This window comes from Mugil cephalus, chromosome 18, assembly GCF_022458985.1.
Source record: "Mugil cephalus isolate CIBA_MC_2020 chromosome 18, CIBA_Mcephalus_1.1, whole genome shotgun sequence".
In the NCBI taxonomy this organism is placed as follows: Eukaryota; Metazoa; Chordata; class Actinopteri; order Mugiliformes; family Mugilidae; genus Mugil; species Mugil cephalus.
In genome coordinates this window covers 22,698,927-22,716,982 of record NC_061787.1, presented here as the reverse complement: position 1 = coordinate 22,716,982, position 18,056 = coordinate 22,698,927, and the positions used below count along the sequence as shown (strand labels likewise).

Genomic DNA, 18,056 nt, shown 5'->3' with positions numbered 1-18,056 from the left:
GTATTGTAATGTTTAGTTCTGGTTTATTTTACTTTGTTGGATTTTGCATACTATTTTTCTAATCAATGCATTGTTTTGTGTACTTGTGTGAGCGAATGGGTTGATGTGTCTCTGACTGTAAAAGTGCTTTGAGTACATTTGAGTAGGTAGAAAAGCGCTATATAAGAGCAAGACCATTTACCATTGTTATTAGTTATTGTTTTCTCAGATGTGATATTGTATATAGTTTTTGAGTCACATGTGATGTTTTGTTGTGTCACATCTGTATGGGCTCTTTATGACCACAGTGTTCTACTCCAGTGCAGCATGTTGTGCATGTAAGGATTTTGGTCCAGCAGTATGGTTGCCATGCAATAGGAATTCTACAAGTACCTCTTTATTTGTTCCTTCTGACAGAAACTTTTTCCACTGTGTTGGTTTTCTCTGATCCCGTCCAGTCAATATCGTGACAATATTTAAAAATATGTCTGCTGTATCTTGACCCTCATCCTACAATCCCAGCCACTTTGTGATGATGTCGCTGTAAGTATCCCATTGCGTAAGTAGAAAATCATGCTACTCCTCATGTTTCAAAGATGTTAAATGCGTGTAGCACTGTTTATGAACACATTTGTTTGATTTTTTTTTTTTTTTTTTTTTAAGAATTTCAGAATTTTTTTAGGACTTTCAGAAGTAGTTTCCTCATATTCACTACTACTCTCTGAATCCATCCAGGTCACATATAGGATTTTTTTTTTTTTTTACAAAATGTGGCCACCACATTGGTCTAAAACATGTGATAGCTGTTTTACTTTTTCTTATTGTGCTCTGAACGAACTAGTCCTCAATTAAAACACAGATTATAAAAAACTGTGGGATTACGAAAAGGAGAACTTTTATTACTATTAGGAAGTAAAAAGTATGTAGATGACAGAGGTGAGATTCATTTTCCAAACACATTTTCTCAGTTCACTTTATGGCCTATTGTTCTCCATTCAGCTGATATTTTCCTATTCAGAACTAAAAATACTTACGTATTTAATAGATCTAAATAGATCTGGTATACATTCAATGAAACTCATAATTCCTGTGTATAGTCACCAGTTTGTGAGTAAGATGGTCTAAATTCCAGCCTTAACTGAGCTGCGGACAGTATTTCCACAGTAGTTTAATCATTCAGGTCCTTTTTGTCTTTATGTCCTTTATGTTGAGTTTTCTTCTGTAACGATCCAAGGTTCGAGTGTGTTTAGTGGTGTCTTTGCATTAGGGTGAGGATGATGAGAATTATCAGTTTTCCTGTGTAGATAGATAGATAGATAGATAGATAGATAGATAGATAGATAGATAGATAGATAGATAGATAGATAGATAGATCTTGAACACGGCCGCTTGGTGGTGTTGTTGATATGATAATATGTTGTCAGATTGGCAGATTGTTTGATGGCTTTATTCATCTGTAATTTTGCCGTCACCAGTTTGTTGTTAGATGTTGTGGTCTCCTCTCTCAATTGCTACTGTGTTTTTGTTGTGAAGGTATTGATTATGGTATTTCTGGATTGCATTATAAGATTTGCCTGCATGGCCCCACCAGAATTTTCGAGCTAAAATCACCACCGAATATTTATGGGAATTTTTGACCATTCTTTCATAAGTGCATTTGTACTTTGTGCACTGGTACACAATCATGTTGGGGCAAAGCTCAACCCCTGAAAAGCAACCCCACACCATAATCCTTCCTCCACCAAACTTCACACTTGGCACAATGCAGTCAGACTCAGATTCTCAGATTCATCCATCAGATTGCCAGATGGAGAAGTGTGATTCGTCACTCCAGAGAATGTTTCCACTGCGGACATGCTTTACACCACTGCATCCGAAGCTTTGCATTGCACTTGGTATAGCTTGGATGCAGCTGCTGGGCCATGGACACCCATTCCATGAAGCTTGCTGGTCTGTATCAATTAACTCTGCAGTTGACTGAAGAATGTTTGGTGACAAGGAAATATGACTAACATGAATCTCTTGTCCTGAGGAAGGATGGATTCATTAAAAAAAAGAAAAGACTGACGTGTATGATCAATTTATTGAAACTGTAAGTGATCTTACATTAAACAAGTAAGGTTAGAATACATGTAAGTGATTTAGAAATACATGTTAGAAATACTGAACTACAGAATCAATTTACTGTGATAAACTATGACTATTCTCCTTGTTTAGAATATGAACTCCTAGAATTCTGAATGGAGAGGAGAGCCTCGGAGGCTCGGAGTCCGTTTCCTCCTCTCCCTCCAACACTCTGGCAGGCTGCTCTTCATTCCTCAGCCGGAGTGGCCATCTTGATGAGGCTGTCCTTGTCAAACCTGAACAGTCTCCAGCCCTCCTCCTGGGAGAGGTCCTCAGCGCCACGCCGCTTGTAGAACTGGAGCGATGGCTCGTTGTTCTCCGCCACTACGAACATCATGCCGGTGCAGCGCGTCTTCATCGCCAGCTGGAAGAGGGAGACAAGAAAGAGAAAAGATCACAATGGATGCAGCACCATTGTGCTTCCAGGGTCCACTCACCCAGTTTGTCTTAACAAAGCAGCAATAATATGCTCAACATTCCAATTTTTTAGATTTGATATCAAGTTACAAAATAACAAATCCAACTAATCACATGGCATATTTTCACACCAAATAGTTTGATATCAGAAGAGATAACAGTGAACTATAAGGCTTAGGATTGGGTAATGTGTGTGCAGAGAGTAGCTCCAAATAAAATTTAGCTTTTAGAGGTACAAACTTTATCATGGTGTCATACTCACATCACTTAGGTGCCGCAGAATCTCTGAACCGATACCCGCTCCTAGAAACAGAGGAGAGTAGAAACAGTAGAAGACAGAGCTGATCAATAAATAAAGAAGATGCAGAGAAGCAGTGAAACATGAACATAATCTGCTTAGGTGTTTCACCTCTGTACTCATCCATCACATAGAACTCCTCCAGGTAGAGTTGTTTGCCAACCCAGGGGTCATAGGTGAAGTAGTACATGGCAAAACCCACCACTTTTGGATCTGCAGTGAGACATGGGGATGTTACAAAAGTTCAAAAAAAAAAAAAAAATGCAATGTTTTGTAATACAATGTATTGTGCATATATATGTGTGTGTCTGTACATACACACACAATATTAAAGTGTAATAGGTGCAAACATATTGCACTTGTATTCATTTTATTTGAGTGAGTCTGCCACTATCAAATTAGAATTGCCCATGAGGCACCAGCAGCCCTGATGTGATAACCAGCAGCTGTTGTTTTAAGATGTATTTAGAAATATAGAAAACATCATGTACTCCTGGATTAAACAGGTCAGTCATATTTTGTATGTAATACACGTATGAGGAGACCTACAACACATGGATGACATGGAGGAAAACTCAACCGAAAACATTTAAATCACTTTACCAGGCGACCTGATGGGGCCTGGTGGAACCATGTGAAGCTGAAACTAGGATGCAGGCTGCTTTACTTAATGTGTTTTCCAATCAAATAAACTGACTTAACAGCTGTACAGTGAAATCTAGTGCAAATGCAAGACAAATGATATTAACTCTTAATAATAGTTGATGGTTTAATCACTTGATAGTACTTAACGCTTAGTACCATCACTGATGTTGTCTCCTGGGATTTCAGCAATGATGCAGTGGTAGAACGGGGTGTCACCAAATCCATCCTCAAGGAGTTCTGGAAAGAAAAAAGCACAAAACAAAGAGCAGTGAACGGTTCTGTTCAGACCTGGTTTTGAGGACCTGTGCCGGTCCAGGGTTAGGAAATGGGCTAGTAAAATTTCAAAGGACCCCTCACAGCCCATCCATTATCTGTTCAGACTCCTCCCCTCAGGCCGACATTACAGAGCACTACATGTCAAGACCACCCGACATAAAAGCAGTTTCTTCTACCCGGCTGTCGCTCTGATGCGTGACCACACAGTAACTCCCATACATGTATATGCTACTGTTCAAGCTCATTGTACATATCTGTTACTATTTTATTCTGAAAGTCTAATTTATGTTGTACAGTTTTTTACTATTTTTTACACTCTTATTTTTATGCTTACTGAAGTGCGTTGTCTTACACCATTAAGCAAAATGACCGGAGTCAAATTCCTTGTATGTGCACATACTTGGCCAATACAGCTGATTCTGCACTCATGCAGAATTCATATATAATTCATGCATTGTGGCTGATATGATCACGATATCAAGCTGACGGCTCAAAGTACAATCCTTACCAACATGATATCAGTACGGATTTCCTGAATTATTTTCAATTTAGTGTCCAAATTTTATTATTATTATTAAATTCAATATTTTGGCTTTGAAACTATTTTATTCAGGTACAGCAGATTTTCACAAAACTAATGTCATTGGTTCGAGAGATTTGTGGCATTTCCCCAATAATTTACCTCGTTAGCTGGTTTCACATCTGTCATATGTCTTTGCTTTCATCCAACTTTTGTCAGTGGCTAGATCCAATCAGCTTTTAGTCTTGACGGTGCTTTCAGAGTTGGAGCTTCTGTCAAGTTTTGGTTCCTGTCACATTAGGACTTATCTGGTTGTCTCGTAATGATTGTGTATGATTGTGTATGATTTCCAACAAGAGGACCCAGGAGGTGGCATGTATTTAAAAAATAATAATAATTTTATCAATCCCTATCGGTTCATTCAAATCAGTTCATCGGATCTTCCTTATATGCCTTATATCTTAATAGGAGTTCTAAACTGGATGCAGCTAAGACTCACCTTTCTCGGTCAGTGTCACCTGGTGCTCCATCTCTTCGTATTTAGCAAGCTCCTGGGACAAGAGAGAATAAAATAACGTGATGCTAAGATTGGTTGTTGGACTCGAGTAGACAACAAACACCGACTCAGTTAAAGTTTAAAACGTCTCATAGCAATATATCAGCTTGCGTGTAGCCAGTTATTTTGTTCACAAAATATGTTATTTAAAAAACAAAACAAAACAACGACATAACGAGAGAACAGGTTTATTATTATAATGTTATATATGTCGGGCGTTACACAACTCCAAAAACACTTCATCTGGGTCAACCTTGATAAGAACGCTGGACGACAGACAGACCATATTTGGAGAACTGGCAGCGGTTGTCTGAAAACAACGGCACTGAGCTCACACTCGGAAATCCTGAGGAAGTTTTCCATCTTCCTCTTTGTCACCATAACGTGGCGTTTAATGCGTCGTTTGTCTTTAATCTCCCATCGTCATCGGAAAAAGCCTAGCCAAGTTTACGATTAGCTGAACGAACGGTTAGTTGACACGCTAACTGCTAGCCAAAACTTTCAGCCCCAACCGAATTCAGGTTGGGGCAGCCCCAACTGAATTCCCATCGAATAATAAAATATTCATTTTTAACCAAATATCTGTTTGTATTTTGTTTGTGTGGTCCTACAGGCCTACCTTCACCAATCGTAATATATCAGAGACATCCCGGGGTTCAGCCTTTCGCAATTTATACTCCATTTTCTTCTTTTACTCTTTTTTCCTTTCGTAAGAAGTCCTCTGTATGTGAAGTGGAAGATTAGATGCTTCTTCATTCGCTTCAGAATGGCTTTTCCTCCACAGTCAGCCTCTGGTCCAGACGCGTTCGTCGAGCCAAGGACATCCAGTTACAATCACCCTCGGCTGGGTCGCTGCCGTTCAACTATCCGCTTCTTTGTTTACATCGGTGAATTTATACCAGGCTCGCGCTGAAATGCGGTTTGTCAACACACGCGTCTCTCAGATTTCTGACCAATCAGCGACACGCACTGACAGGGTTTCACCCAATTGGAGCACAGAAAAAGGTCAGTAAAGAGAATGTTTTCGCTCCGTCATAATATTTTTTGATGACAAAGGCCGAGGTTTGAAAAATATAAACATCAGCTTAATTTTTTATTTATTTTTATTTTTTTAGTATTGCAGTTAAATAAACACACCACATTAACAAGTAGCTATTATTTAATGTCCCAAGTGTTGCAAAGACTAAAGACTCCTCCGGTTACATACTAGCTACAGAAGTGGGACCTCACACCGAAAACCCGGTTAGGCTGTGAAGTGCTACATACGTCTAAATAATAAATAATAATTAAAAAAAATAAAAATACAAATAATACAGAAAAGATTCGGTTAAAATTGTGAGAAATAAATTGCGGGAAATAGAGAGGAAGTGTACAGATTGTGTATTAACAAAGTCATGTGCTTCTTTCTCTGTTAATGCTTTATAAAGCATAGACACGGGTTGTGTTTGTGACATATGTTAATGTAATGCATATTGACTCATGGGGGTTAAGAGCGTCCCCAAATGGGTGTCTTGCCGTCATATTATGTTGCAATTTGTGACTCTTTTTATTTTCCTCCCTCCTTGTTTGAATATCCTATATGTCTGTTTTTCTTGAGTTTCTTGCACTTATTTGTGGTTACTTGTGGCTGTTGTTGTATATTTTTATGTATATATTTATCTGACTCCCAGATAGATACAGTAAATTTTGTATACTAAGACTTGAGGTCTTATTATACAAAATTTGAAAATGAATTGTAAATTTGCGGGTGCTGACATTCTTTACTGTAAGATGTAAAGGGTCGCTGGTTTTTAAGATATGTATTTCTTCGGTAGCTACACCATAGACCGTACACTCAGTATCTACAAGTGAGTGAGAAGTGCCTTTGGGAAGTGCCTGCCTGGCAGGCTAAACTCAGGGATTGATAGAGGACAACGTAGTGCGTCACCAGGAAGTGCTTGAAATCCGTCCCGCAATTTTTACTGTCCGACATACCATCTGGTTATCACCCTGACTTGAAGAGAAAAACAGTGATTTTTCTCATTTTCTCTCAGCCAAACTGATTTGTTTGTACTCTTAAATTACCGACCTTCGTTCCGGATACCACAATGTTCTCTCCGAGGTCGGTATGATGACATTTAATAGTACTTTTGTTACCACAGCAGCCATGCTAACCCATAGATATATACCTATGATGCTAACCGTTAGCATGTTTGAAAACAGACCAAAGTTGGAATGCTAGATATGTTTATAAAGCCATAAACTATTTATACCACTTGTTTGTCCTGAAATGAACTCTTATATGAATTCAATAAATTAAAATAAGATCCATCTGGATTCATGTAAACCGGTACAGACAGGGTGTGGAGCCAGTAGGTGTGTCGTCTTTCATACCGCTGAGGGCGGTGGTATGAAAGATGACACAAAACAACAGTGAAGGAATGACAACAAAGAAATCACCCCATTGTGGAATTTACTTTTACTTCAGTGCAGTTATAAGCTACTTTACTTGAGTATGTTATGTGTTATGATGCCTTATATGTCTGAATAGGATCAGAATACTTCATACTGTTTCATCATTTCACAGCCATCAAATAGTTTATACAGTCTCTTTCCTACAAGTTGAGGTAATTCAAAGTGGTGTACAGCTGATATGCTAATTAAAATGGGGGTTCTTAATATATTGCTTTAAATTAAGTGCAGTATAAAGTAAAATACATTCGTTTTCATTCCTAAACTTGTTTTTATTATTTTTTTAGGAAAAGACATACAGTATTGTCTTGATCTTTCCTGATCGTAGCAAAGCAAACTGGCTGAGTAGGTAGAGTGAGTTGTTCACGATCCTGAAGGTTCTATCACCAGTACATGCTTGTAAGTGTCCTTGAGCAAGACAATGAAACCCTAATTTACTGGTGTGCGTTTGTGTGAACAAGTGGGTAAATGTGTCTGTAAAGTACTGCAAGCACCAATAGGTTGAAAGGCACTAAAAGAGTTTAACAAGGTAGAAAAGCGGAGTTAAACGTAGATGTGAATCTACGATGTGTCATCTGGTAGAGCAGAGATTTTCTGAAGCAGCTGAAAATACCTGAAGAAGTTTAACTTGATGCACAAGGCAGTGAGACTGTCTGTCTGCTTGGCTGTGGTGTACCAAGGCAGGAATTAAATAGATCAGATGTACATCGGATATCAGTAGAGAAGGATGCATGTAATCTGACTCCTTCATATTCAAGTCATCTGGGGGTTTGTGTTTTTCGGTTGTAGGTTGCTGTTTCTGCGGTCGACTGCACCCATCATGAGCAGGTCATTCTGCTCAGGCAGAACATCGAAGCGGGGCAGGGCGCCCGACATGGTCGAGGGTAAGAGACCAAGCTCACTTCCTGTTTCACTCGAGTCGCCCCTAATTTATCAACATACTGTGTTTGTCCACATGTACAACGGTTGTGTATGTGATATATCCATGTACACACAGTTTATTTTGTTGTAGATTTGTGGTGCTCTTAATCCAGATAGAATTGAACACTGAAGTTATTTGACTATATCACTAAAATAATTAACACGAGCAGTTTTTTGAAACTGATCCAGAATAGGAGAACTTTGATGGCTTACTTTGTTAGAAATGTCCAAGAACATGTTCAGTCTTTCATTATAGATTTTGGCTACTGTATGACCAAGTCTGCATATCTACATCTTCTGCTGTAAACAGATTTATGCTGATGAGGCTACAGTGTGTTATTAGTTATTTGTAACATAGCAGACACTAAACACTTCAATATAAGCCCATGTATGAGACCAAGGTTATTCTCTGTAAGTATAGCCACGGCAGCTCTCTCACATGTATCAGTCTCAGTCCCCTCTTCCTCTACAGTGAGGCACCATCCACTCTGTGTGTTCTTAACCATGTTTGTTTCTCCACAGGAAATCCTCTCTTGCACGTGTCAAATGGTGTGTGTTGGTAAAACAAAACAAATCATACCCAAACTCCTTAATAATTCTCTTTTAATTTTCCTTAATTGCATTTAAACTCTTCCTGCTTGTTTATTCAACTGTCTACTACCTTGGAGCACCCTTTGTTCCAGCGTTTAGTGTGCACTTTGTTCAGTCTTTTTGGTCGTTTTGGATGTCATGCTCAGCGATGTCTCTTCTGGGAGATCTAAAGCATTCCTGTGGCAGTTCACCTTTTTCTTCTTTCTCTCTCTCTGACACTGAATTCAAGTATTTTAGTTTTATATTGTCTCACAAGTTTTATTTAAATCCAGACTTTATGTATATATGTACAGTACTGTGCAAAGGTTTTAGGAAGGTATGTAAAAATGCTGTAAAGTAAGAATGTTTTCAAAAAATGGAGATGTTAATAGTTTATTTCCATCAGTTAACAAAAATGCATGTGTGTGTGTATATAGTTTATATATCATACATGATTGTTTCAGATCAGCAAACAAATTTAAACATTGGTTAAAGACACACAGGTATATCCAAAATGCAAACGTTTTTATTATTAAGGGAAAACGTGTGTGAAAAAGTGATTGCCCTCTAAACCTAACTGGTTGGGCCACCCTCAGCAGCAGCAACTGCAAACAAGTGTTTTTGATCACTTGTAGTGAGTTGTAGTGAGTCAATTGTTTTGTTCAAATGAGTGTCTGATGTCCTTTGTTCTTTGTGTGTCAGTGCGGAACAGGCTGAGAGAAATTGTGGGAGCTTCCACTAACTGGAGGTACTGAACCGTCTATCTGTGTGTTACTACATATAGTATTTTGACACAAAGGTTGTTGGGCAGTGCATGATTTTTCCAGGTTGAACTGCTAAACTTTTATTTTAAGAATTAGTTAATTAAATAATTAATATAAATATAGTAATATACTGTATACCATCTGTTATATACTGTAATGTATAATGTCTGCTCACTGAAATAACGTTATTTTTATTTTAACCTCTCTATACTGCAATTAAGTGTAATTTTATGATTTTGTCATATTGTACCATGTATCTTGTAATATTGTGTTGTTATTGTAACATATTGTGTCATATCTTTGTTGTATGTCATATGTGCATCGTGTTATATTATTATAGTGTTCTACCTTATCTTATCTTATCTTATTTTAGTGTTTTGCTAATCTTAGTTTCTCTTGGCTTACCTTAACCCACTTGGAATGTCCCGTCTTTCCTTATTGTATCTTCATTTATCTTATCTTTGATTGTCTCTCCATATTTTTTTAGCCCATCTTTAAACAGAAATATTGTTTTCATGCTGAACATTATGCAACAAAAAGGCATGACAGATACAGTAATTAAAATTGCTTTATTCCCTTAGTGGTACTGCAAAGTACTACCAAGACAAACAGAACTTAGCACCAATGCTTAATAAAATAAGAGTGAGAATGAGAATGTGATTCAAAACCCCCTGTAAAATAACACGTCACTTAAAAGAAGTGCATGTATATATTCTCATTCATAGTGACCATCAGCAGGCCATGGCAGAGCGTGTGTCCCTGTCATCCATGTTGGCCAAGTCTCAAAATGATCTTCCAGCGAAGAGGATGAAGGACAGCTACCTGGAGGTGCATCTGCCGCTGGGCTCTGAGCCACAGCTCCGAGAGAAATACCTGACCTTCCACAACACTGTCAGGTAAACACACAATGACCAGTGCAGTATGTTTGTTCATACATACCTGGGTTGTTTTTAAATGTGCTTTATAAATAAATTTGATTGATTGATTGATACATACATACGTACATACATACATACACTTGTCTCTAACTGACCTTCTGTCTTCTCTCAGGTTTGGAAGGATCCTGGAGGACTTGGACAGTTTAGCAGGTATCACAACACACAGCAATCTCGCTTCAGAATAGACACGCTGAACACTAACAAATGTTACCTCCTTTTTTCTCTCCTCAGTCCTCATTTCATACTCTCACACCTATAACCCAGCTCTAAAGAAATCTCCTCTGTCGATTGTCACCGCCCTGGTGGATAAGATCGGTAAAATTCTTTCTCACATCTGGTATGATCACACTGTCAGTTCTGTTTTATTTTGTCCGGAGATCTTAAAGCTCTTTATGTTTTGTGAGTCAGATATGAGGCAGCATGTCATCTATCCTGACTGCGACATCAAGTTTACTGGTAATGTGACGTGGGTAGGGAGGACCTCTATTGAAGCCAAGATGCACATGTCACAGGTAGACACACTTATTCATACTCACACAGTGTGTTTTTTTGGATCTATTCCACAGCTAGGGGGAGTCTCAGATCTTTTCCTGCTATAAAACAGGAACAAAGAACAACACAGAAATGTCCTCTAGCCACACAAATGACTCTGTCTCCCCCTCCAGTACTTTGATGGAGTGTATACCCCCGTTCTGGACGCTACATTTGTAATGGTGGCCCGAGATCCGGAAAACAAGAGGTAAAGTTTACACTTTTACTCTTCTACATTTATTTACAACCATCAGGAGTTTCATCCAAAACTATCCAAAATTATCATTGTATTTATTACCATCATGAAGCACAATTTAACAATTAACCTTTGACCTGCTTATTTTTAATTATTTTTGTCTCAGATTTGTTTATTGAAGTTTTGACACATAATAACAGTCAGACAGGAATACCTCCAGCAGTGTAGAAATAGGATAAAGTCAGGAGTCATACAGGAAAATCTTTCCTCCATCTGGAATACCAACGTATGAAAAAGTCAACGGGGAATGTTTAAATGTTTAAATGGGAAGTCCTGCAGAAAGTTATGAGCTGCATCATTTAAAGGAAAAATCGCACTCTTGTCCAAATTAAGTGTATACCCTGAAATAATAAGCCATCAAGCCTTGGACACTTTCCAGACTGCATGGAGAATATTGCCCCCTTGAACTCATTTACAGAAATTGGGTCTTCAAGCTTTTTAACAGAATCTGTATCAACTTTAGTTATGTCCAATGAGTCAAAGAAGCTATCAGAATCAGAAGAATCAGAATAAAGTTCAGAGGAATATAACAAGCTGTGAAAGTGCTTGAACTGATCATTAATCTTTCTGGGGTCAGAAGGAGTTTGAATTTTATAAATCTGATGGGAGGAGGAAGCCTGCCGAAGCTGATGGGTTAACAGTGTACTTGATGTGCCCATATATTCATAGTAAAAGTGTTTAGTTTTAAGTAAAAGGTTCATAGTTTGATTAGTAGTAGTTGGGATTTCCTTGATGAATTCTTGCGCCTCATGTCCCAAGAATGCACAATTCTTTGCAGACTGGGTCGAACTGTTGGACCTCTGTTACTGTTCAGATAAAAGCTCACCTCTTGGTCCTGTTATTTAATTTCCCCTTTAGCTCGTATCACATTGTTGACTATCAGCTTGTACTTGTAGGTGAGGAAATTCATAATCGGTGTTTTATTATTTCATAATGGATCAATGTGATAAGGCACTCGTCCCTTCTTCTGCCATTCCTAGTCCACCACTAGGGCTGCCATGGCCTCTGTAGTTTTCTCGGTTTCATCTTGAGCATGAAAGTCTGTTAGTTTGGATTGTTTTGTCGGTTTGTCAATACCATGTCCACCCCAAAACTTGGGGTTTGTTTTTTGTTCCGAATGAGAAAGATTTGTTCGAATTTAAAATTTCACGAGTGGGGCAGTGTGAACACATCTTGCTACATGGCTACCATAACGGAATGTCATGTTAGGGTTTCTTAACAAATTTAGATGTTCTCATTTTTCCAGAATTTTGACAGAAATATCGTTTACAAATGTTTATTTAGTATTCAGTAGAAACGGTTTTGCCTGACAACTACGCAAATACACTCGCTAGTTAATTAGGTGCACTAGTGAGTGCATTCTCATATAGAAGCCCTGTACGAAATCCTCCTTTGTGACTTTTGTTAGGTTCAGTTTAATGTTGGAAGGTGGTAATTCAGCTGGATGTAGTTTTGGAGCATGTAGTTTGTTGTGCTGTTAAACTGCATTGAAACATTAGAGTGTTTCTGTTCTTTAGCCTAGTCCACTGACTTGCAGTACAATTCAATAGTACTGCAAACCAAGCCCCCAAAATAAAAAATAAATGTGAATAATAATCTCTCTCAGTTATTTTACACTAATACTTAATTCCAGAACCTTCATGAAGATAAGATTTAGTGCAGGACTGCTATATTAGCCTAGTGTACCTAATGAATATGTGTGAATTTCAGTCCTCCATATAAGGGACATCAGTCAGTGTAAAAAGCATAATACTTCCATCTTCCATCAAAGTACTGCCACCAACGTGCTTTTTTGTTTCTTGTGTCAATAAAGGGCAACAAGTTCCCACAAGACATGGAAATCTGCTCTATCTACTCCACCACCGATTGAGAATCAATGTGGCACTAGTCTAACCCTGTTAAAGAATGTTTTTTTTTTTTTTTTTTTTTAATTTCTGTCCAATCACACCAGTTTATATTTTCTGAAACATTTTCTCCTGGTTTACACCTCCTTTCAGGGCAGCGTTCGTAAATCCACTGAAGCCTGACGGACCAGAGGAAGAGAAACTTCTCCAAGAAGGAGAAGGTACGACATAGTGATACCTAAGATAACATAACCTACTTTTTCTATATCAATCCTTCGGACGCTCTATTTTATGTGTTGGTATTTTGCAGCTAATAAATCCCGCCGCGTGGAGCTGAGCACAGCATCGCTGCTGAAGGTTGCTCCCACTGATGAGGAGAGGAAGATTGTCCACAGTCTGTTCCTCAACACCCTGGACACAAAGTATGACTGAGACGTCAGACCTTACACTAACATCTGTCCTAGTGCCTGTGTTCAACAAGTATTGAAATACATCTCCGCATGTGTCTCCAGCAGCATTTAAAAGGTGAAATAGGTTTTAATTGTCATTACATCCATATATAGGAGCAGCAGTACATAATAAGATGAGAGGACATTCCTCCAAGACCATGGACCTACATGAAGACATTTGACTAAGTACAATACAATGGACTGGGCATAAAGTGTGAACTGAGGTGGTGCGCCTCCCAAACCACACAATGACACATTTGACACATCAGATTGACTGATGGAGAAGTGTGATTTGCCACTCCAGAGAATGTCTCCACTGCTCTAGAGTCCAGTGGGGGCATGCTTTACACGACTGCATTCAACGCTTTGGTGATGTATGGCTTGGATGCAGCTGCTGGGCATGAAAACCCACAAACCCACAAATCCACAAAGCTCTCTTCACACTGTTCTTGAGCTAATTTGAAGGCCACATGAAGTTTGGAGGTCTGTAGACACTGACTGTGACACCACAGAAAGCTGGTGAAACGCTCTGTCATTTTATGCAGTCTGCCACTTCGTGGCTGAGTTGCTGTCATTCCTAGTCGCTTCCACATTGTTATAATACCACAGACAGTTGACTGTGGAATATTTAGTGGCGACAACATTTCACAGTTGCACAGGTGGCATCCTAACACAGTACCACACTGGACTGCACTGAGCTCCTGATAGCGACCCATTCTTTCACAAATGCTTGTAGAAGCAGTCTGCATGCCTAGGTGCTTGTTTTTATACACCCGTGGCCATGGAAAGAATGAACACCTGAATTCAATTATTTGGATGGGTGAGCAAATACTTTTGAATATAGTGTATGTGTCCTTGTACAGGTGGGTGATGTCATTGTTGGTGGAGCCTCATTTTCAAAAGTACTTCAGAAAGCATTTCATCTCAGCGATGGGTGTGAGTACAAAGGGATGATGGTCATTGAGGCAGGTCACTGTAGAATTATTTAGAGACAAAGCTCAGATTAGTACTGAACCCTGGATGCTTCACTACTATAATTCTATACTAGTATTGTCACGGTCTTTAATGTGACCCAGGACTCATTATGTGTTCACACTACCAAAGAAATTAGCTCAGATGTGTCCCAGACCACCTCCAAATTTGGCTTGAGATCAGATCTCTCAAATGTGTCCTGGGTGTGTTCACAACTGTAGCTTAAGATGGCCACCTGTGATTGGGTTCTCCAAGACAGTCTGAACAGGGCTTGAAATGGCACAGAGTTTTGGGTGATTTGTGTTCAGGTCATTATAGAAATCTGTGTTATTTTATACATCTTTTCAGCACAGTCAGTTTCCGCAGCAGAGTCCTGCCCCCGAACTCAGTGTGGATGGAAGATGCCAAACTGAAAGGACTGGAGATCTGCCACCCTCAGGTGAGAGCAAAAAACTGCAGTGGGAATCAAGTAAAGAAAGTGACAGATTTAAAGTACATATACAACATTTTACTACTACTCCTTATCCCAATTTGAAGGTGCTTTGAGATGGTTTTTGCTTTTTTTTAATTTTAAACACTTAAAACTGCTAGCTGTTATTGTTTTGTCCCCTTTTTGTCAAATTGTATAGTTTATTCATAAATCTTTTTATGTTCTCTGCTGGAAAACAGCTTCAGCTCCAATCTCTTAAGTTTCAGTTTGTGTTTTGAGTAGGAGAGGAACATATTCAACAGGATTTTTGGAGGTTTTCTGATGAGGAAAGCCTACGAGCTGGGCTGGGCCAACGCCTGCTCCTATGGGTGAGAGATTTAGACAAGAGATGGCTTTGGCGGGAAAAACAGTATTTTACTGAGGTGTGTTGTTTACTGTTTGTGTTGCAGAGGATGTCGGCCACGTCTGGTGGCTGTTGATGATATCCTCTTCCAGAAACCAGTCGAGATTGGCTCTTTGCTGCTGCTCTCATCACAGGTCAGAGATTGAGCTAACAAACTGGACTAACAACTATTTGGACCAACTAACTGGAGACTAAGTAGACCAAATGAACTAACTAACTGGAATAACTTGCACTGCTGGATCAACAGCTTTACTAACTGAACTAACACTAATTTGAGCAACTAACTTAAATAACAAACTAGACTAATTGGCCCAGCTAACTGGAATGACTAACTGGAATAACAACTAAGCGGACCAACTAGACCAAACTAGACCAGGGGTCGGCAACCTTCAACACTCAAAGAGCCATTTGGACCTGTTTCCCACAGAAAACACTGGGAGCCACAAAACCCCTGTGACATCTAAAATGAAAATAACACTGCATATATCGTTTTTACCACTATGATGGGACTATGTCTAAAAACTATAATGTGTTGCATTTATGAAATACAAGAACTGCAACAGAAAAAGAAAATTTTATTTATGCATACGAATACATTTTGAACTCCAACGAAAAAATTACAGGATAACACTGCATATATAGTTTTTTACCTCTATGCTATGTATAAAAAACTGTAGTGTGTTGCTGAAATGAAAGATGCCTTACCTGCAGTCAAAAAATTCAGTAAATAGCGGGCTGGACCTGCCGGCGTGTGTCACACATCAGCAGTCGTGACGTATATTTTGAACGACAAAAAATTAAACACATTTTATTTTAATGTTACAAGATCACCATAACTTAAAATTTAGGATCATATTTAAAAAACTAACAAACTAAAATAAAATATATTTGAATTAAATAATTGATAGCAAGGAGTATCTGTGCTGCAATGCACTGTGGAAGTTCAGTGTTTTTGGTACAACCATGAGTGTAAGTGGTGTGGCATTCAGTGTCATTCAGTTGTTGTGTAGCTCTTGTTCGTTCACTACTGAGTGAATAGTTGCTGCTATTCAGAGGCAGTTAGCGTGAAAAACATCTTTAATCGCAACAGAGAGTCACAGCTGAGGGACGAAAGAGCTGTGGGTTGCCGACCCCTGAACTAGACTAACTGGACTAACTAACGAGATTTATTGTCCCAAGTAACTGAATTATCTGGATATGCTAACTGGTCTAATGGGACTAACAACTATTGGACCAACTAACTGGACTAGCTTAATTTACTTGACTAACTAACTGGAATCACTAGCCCAAAAAAATGGATTAACCAGGTTTACTAATAGGGCTAACAACTATTTGGACCAACTAACTAGACTAACTAACTGGACATCAGTTATTATCAGTCATAAACAGTTAAAGCTTTATGTTTCTGGAAGGTCATTTCTGTGTTCACTTTCAGTTCGCTAAAAAGCCTCATGCTATTTTATCCCATAGTCATTGTTTGCAGAGATACAATAGAAACAAGCCTGTCTCTGTGTGTTTCAGGTGTGTTACACGCAGGGGAATTACATCCAGGTCAGAGTTCATAGCGAGGTCTATGACCCGTTGACCAGCCAGCACAACACCACCAACGTCTTCCACTACACCTTCATGTCAGACTGCGCTGTGCCCAACATCATTCCTAAGACATATGGAGGTGAGCTGTTGCCCACATGAACAAACTCTGTGTCATTAGAAAACTTGAGAAAGCCTGGGAAATCATCACGCTCCTAATAGTTGTTCACAGGTTAAAAATATAGGTTTATCCCTTTCTATGTTGCACTACACTCCATTGAAAAGATAATATATGTAATTTGACTGCAAGAAATTAAAAGTACTGGATGAAACTCGTTTTCTATATGTTTTAGTTTTAAGAGGTATAATGATGATATTTTGTGTCTCTGACAGAGTCGATGCTGTACTTAGACGGGAAAAGACACTTTAACCAAACCGTGGAGCACTGAGAGATCAAATCTGCCCGCTTCCAAAGCCGTTCAGTCCTGAGTGTGTGAACTGAGAACAATGAATGCAGTTTATGCCTCTGACAGCCTTTTACATCAAGCCTTTTTTTACTTTTACACAATCCACATGGGGACTATATTTGATTCCTCTTACCTTATTTGCTCCACATTTTGATGCGCACAGCAAAACACGTGTGTCTGTTTTATTTGCTACTTTTTTGTAACAAGTTTACAGCTTCCCAACTGTTACACATAGAGGTGAAAGTTCCTGTCCTGCTGTCCCATCTTTATCCTGTAAATCCCTGACTCACTGTTTGCATGATGCTACACTACAGTATGTTAAGAGTTTTATATTTCTCCATCACTTCACTTCTACGCACATGCTTGGGAAGCTTTATTCTGAATGTGTTAGACTGCTGTGTGTGGAACAAGGGTGTCATTTTTTAATTCTTAAGTCATGTATTTACTCAAATGCTATAAATAAATTCTATTTATCTCGACTTTACAATTGTGCCTGTCTTTTTTTTTTTTGCCTGCATTTGTGACTATGAGTTGTAGAGCTGAAAGAAAGAAGTCGGTGACCTGCGGGGAGCCAGTCAAAGCAGAGTGTGGGAGGGGTCCTGGTTAATCCAGTTTGCTAACCTATGTTTTAAATGTTCATACACTAAAGACAGTTTTCTGAGAGAAAGTCCTGGGATTTTGCAGCAGACGGTAGCTGTGTCTCCAAAATAAAAGC

At 38.9% G+C, this 18,056-nt stretch overlaps 2 protein-coding genes across 3 annotated transcripts; one reads left to right on the top strand and one right to left on the bottom strand.

The window, feature by feature from the left end:
* Positions 1 to 2,043: 2,043 nt before the first annotated feature.
* LOC124995390 (diamine acetyltransferase 1-like) lies at positions 2,044 to 5,694 on the bottom strand. The gene is made up of 6 exons (XM_047567693.1): positions 5,435 to 5,694; positions 4,759 to 4,810; positions 3,620 to 3,700; positions 2,930 to 3,031; positions 2,783 to 2,823; positions 2,044 to 2,467 (listed from the first exon to the last, which is right to left on the bottom strand). Exons 1-6 carry the CDS (start codon positions 5,495 to 5,497, stop codon positions 2,291 to 2,293), a joined length of 516 nt encoding a protein of 171 aa, XP_047423649.1. The 5' UTR covers positions 5,498 to 5,694; the 3' UTR covers positions 2,044 to 2,290.
* A 1,049-nt stretch (positions 5,695 to 6,743) lies between these two features.
* On the top strand, positions 6,744 to 17,825 carry acot9.1 (acyl-CoA thioesterase 9, tandem duplicate 1). Of its 2 annotated transcripts, XM_047567677.1 has the most exons (16): positions 6,744 to 6,916; positions 8,056 to 8,150; positions 8,710 to 8,736; positions 9,460 to 9,505; positions 10,247 to 10,417; positions 10,572 to 10,609; positions 10,691 to 10,774; positions 10,868 to 10,971; positions 11,125 to 11,198; positions 13,244 to 13,311; positions 13,401 to 13,512; positions 14,860 to 14,950; positions 15,224 to 15,309; positions 15,391 to 15,478; positions 16,866 to 17,016; positions 17,268 to 17,825. In XM_047567677.1, the coding sequence occupies exons 1-16, from the start codon at positions 6,903 to 6,905 to the stop codon at positions 17,321 to 17,323; spliced, it is 1,305 nt and encodes a 434-aa protein (XP_047423633.1). In that variant the 5' UTR covers positions 6,744 to 6,902; the 3' UTR covers positions 17,324 to 17,825. The 2 variants fall into 2 exon arrangements, with proteins under 2 accessions (XP_047423633.1, XP_047423634.1); XM_047567678.1 differs by lacking the exon at positions 8,710 to 8,736.
* The last annotated feature ends 231 nt before the right edge of the window (positions 17,826 to 18,056 follow it).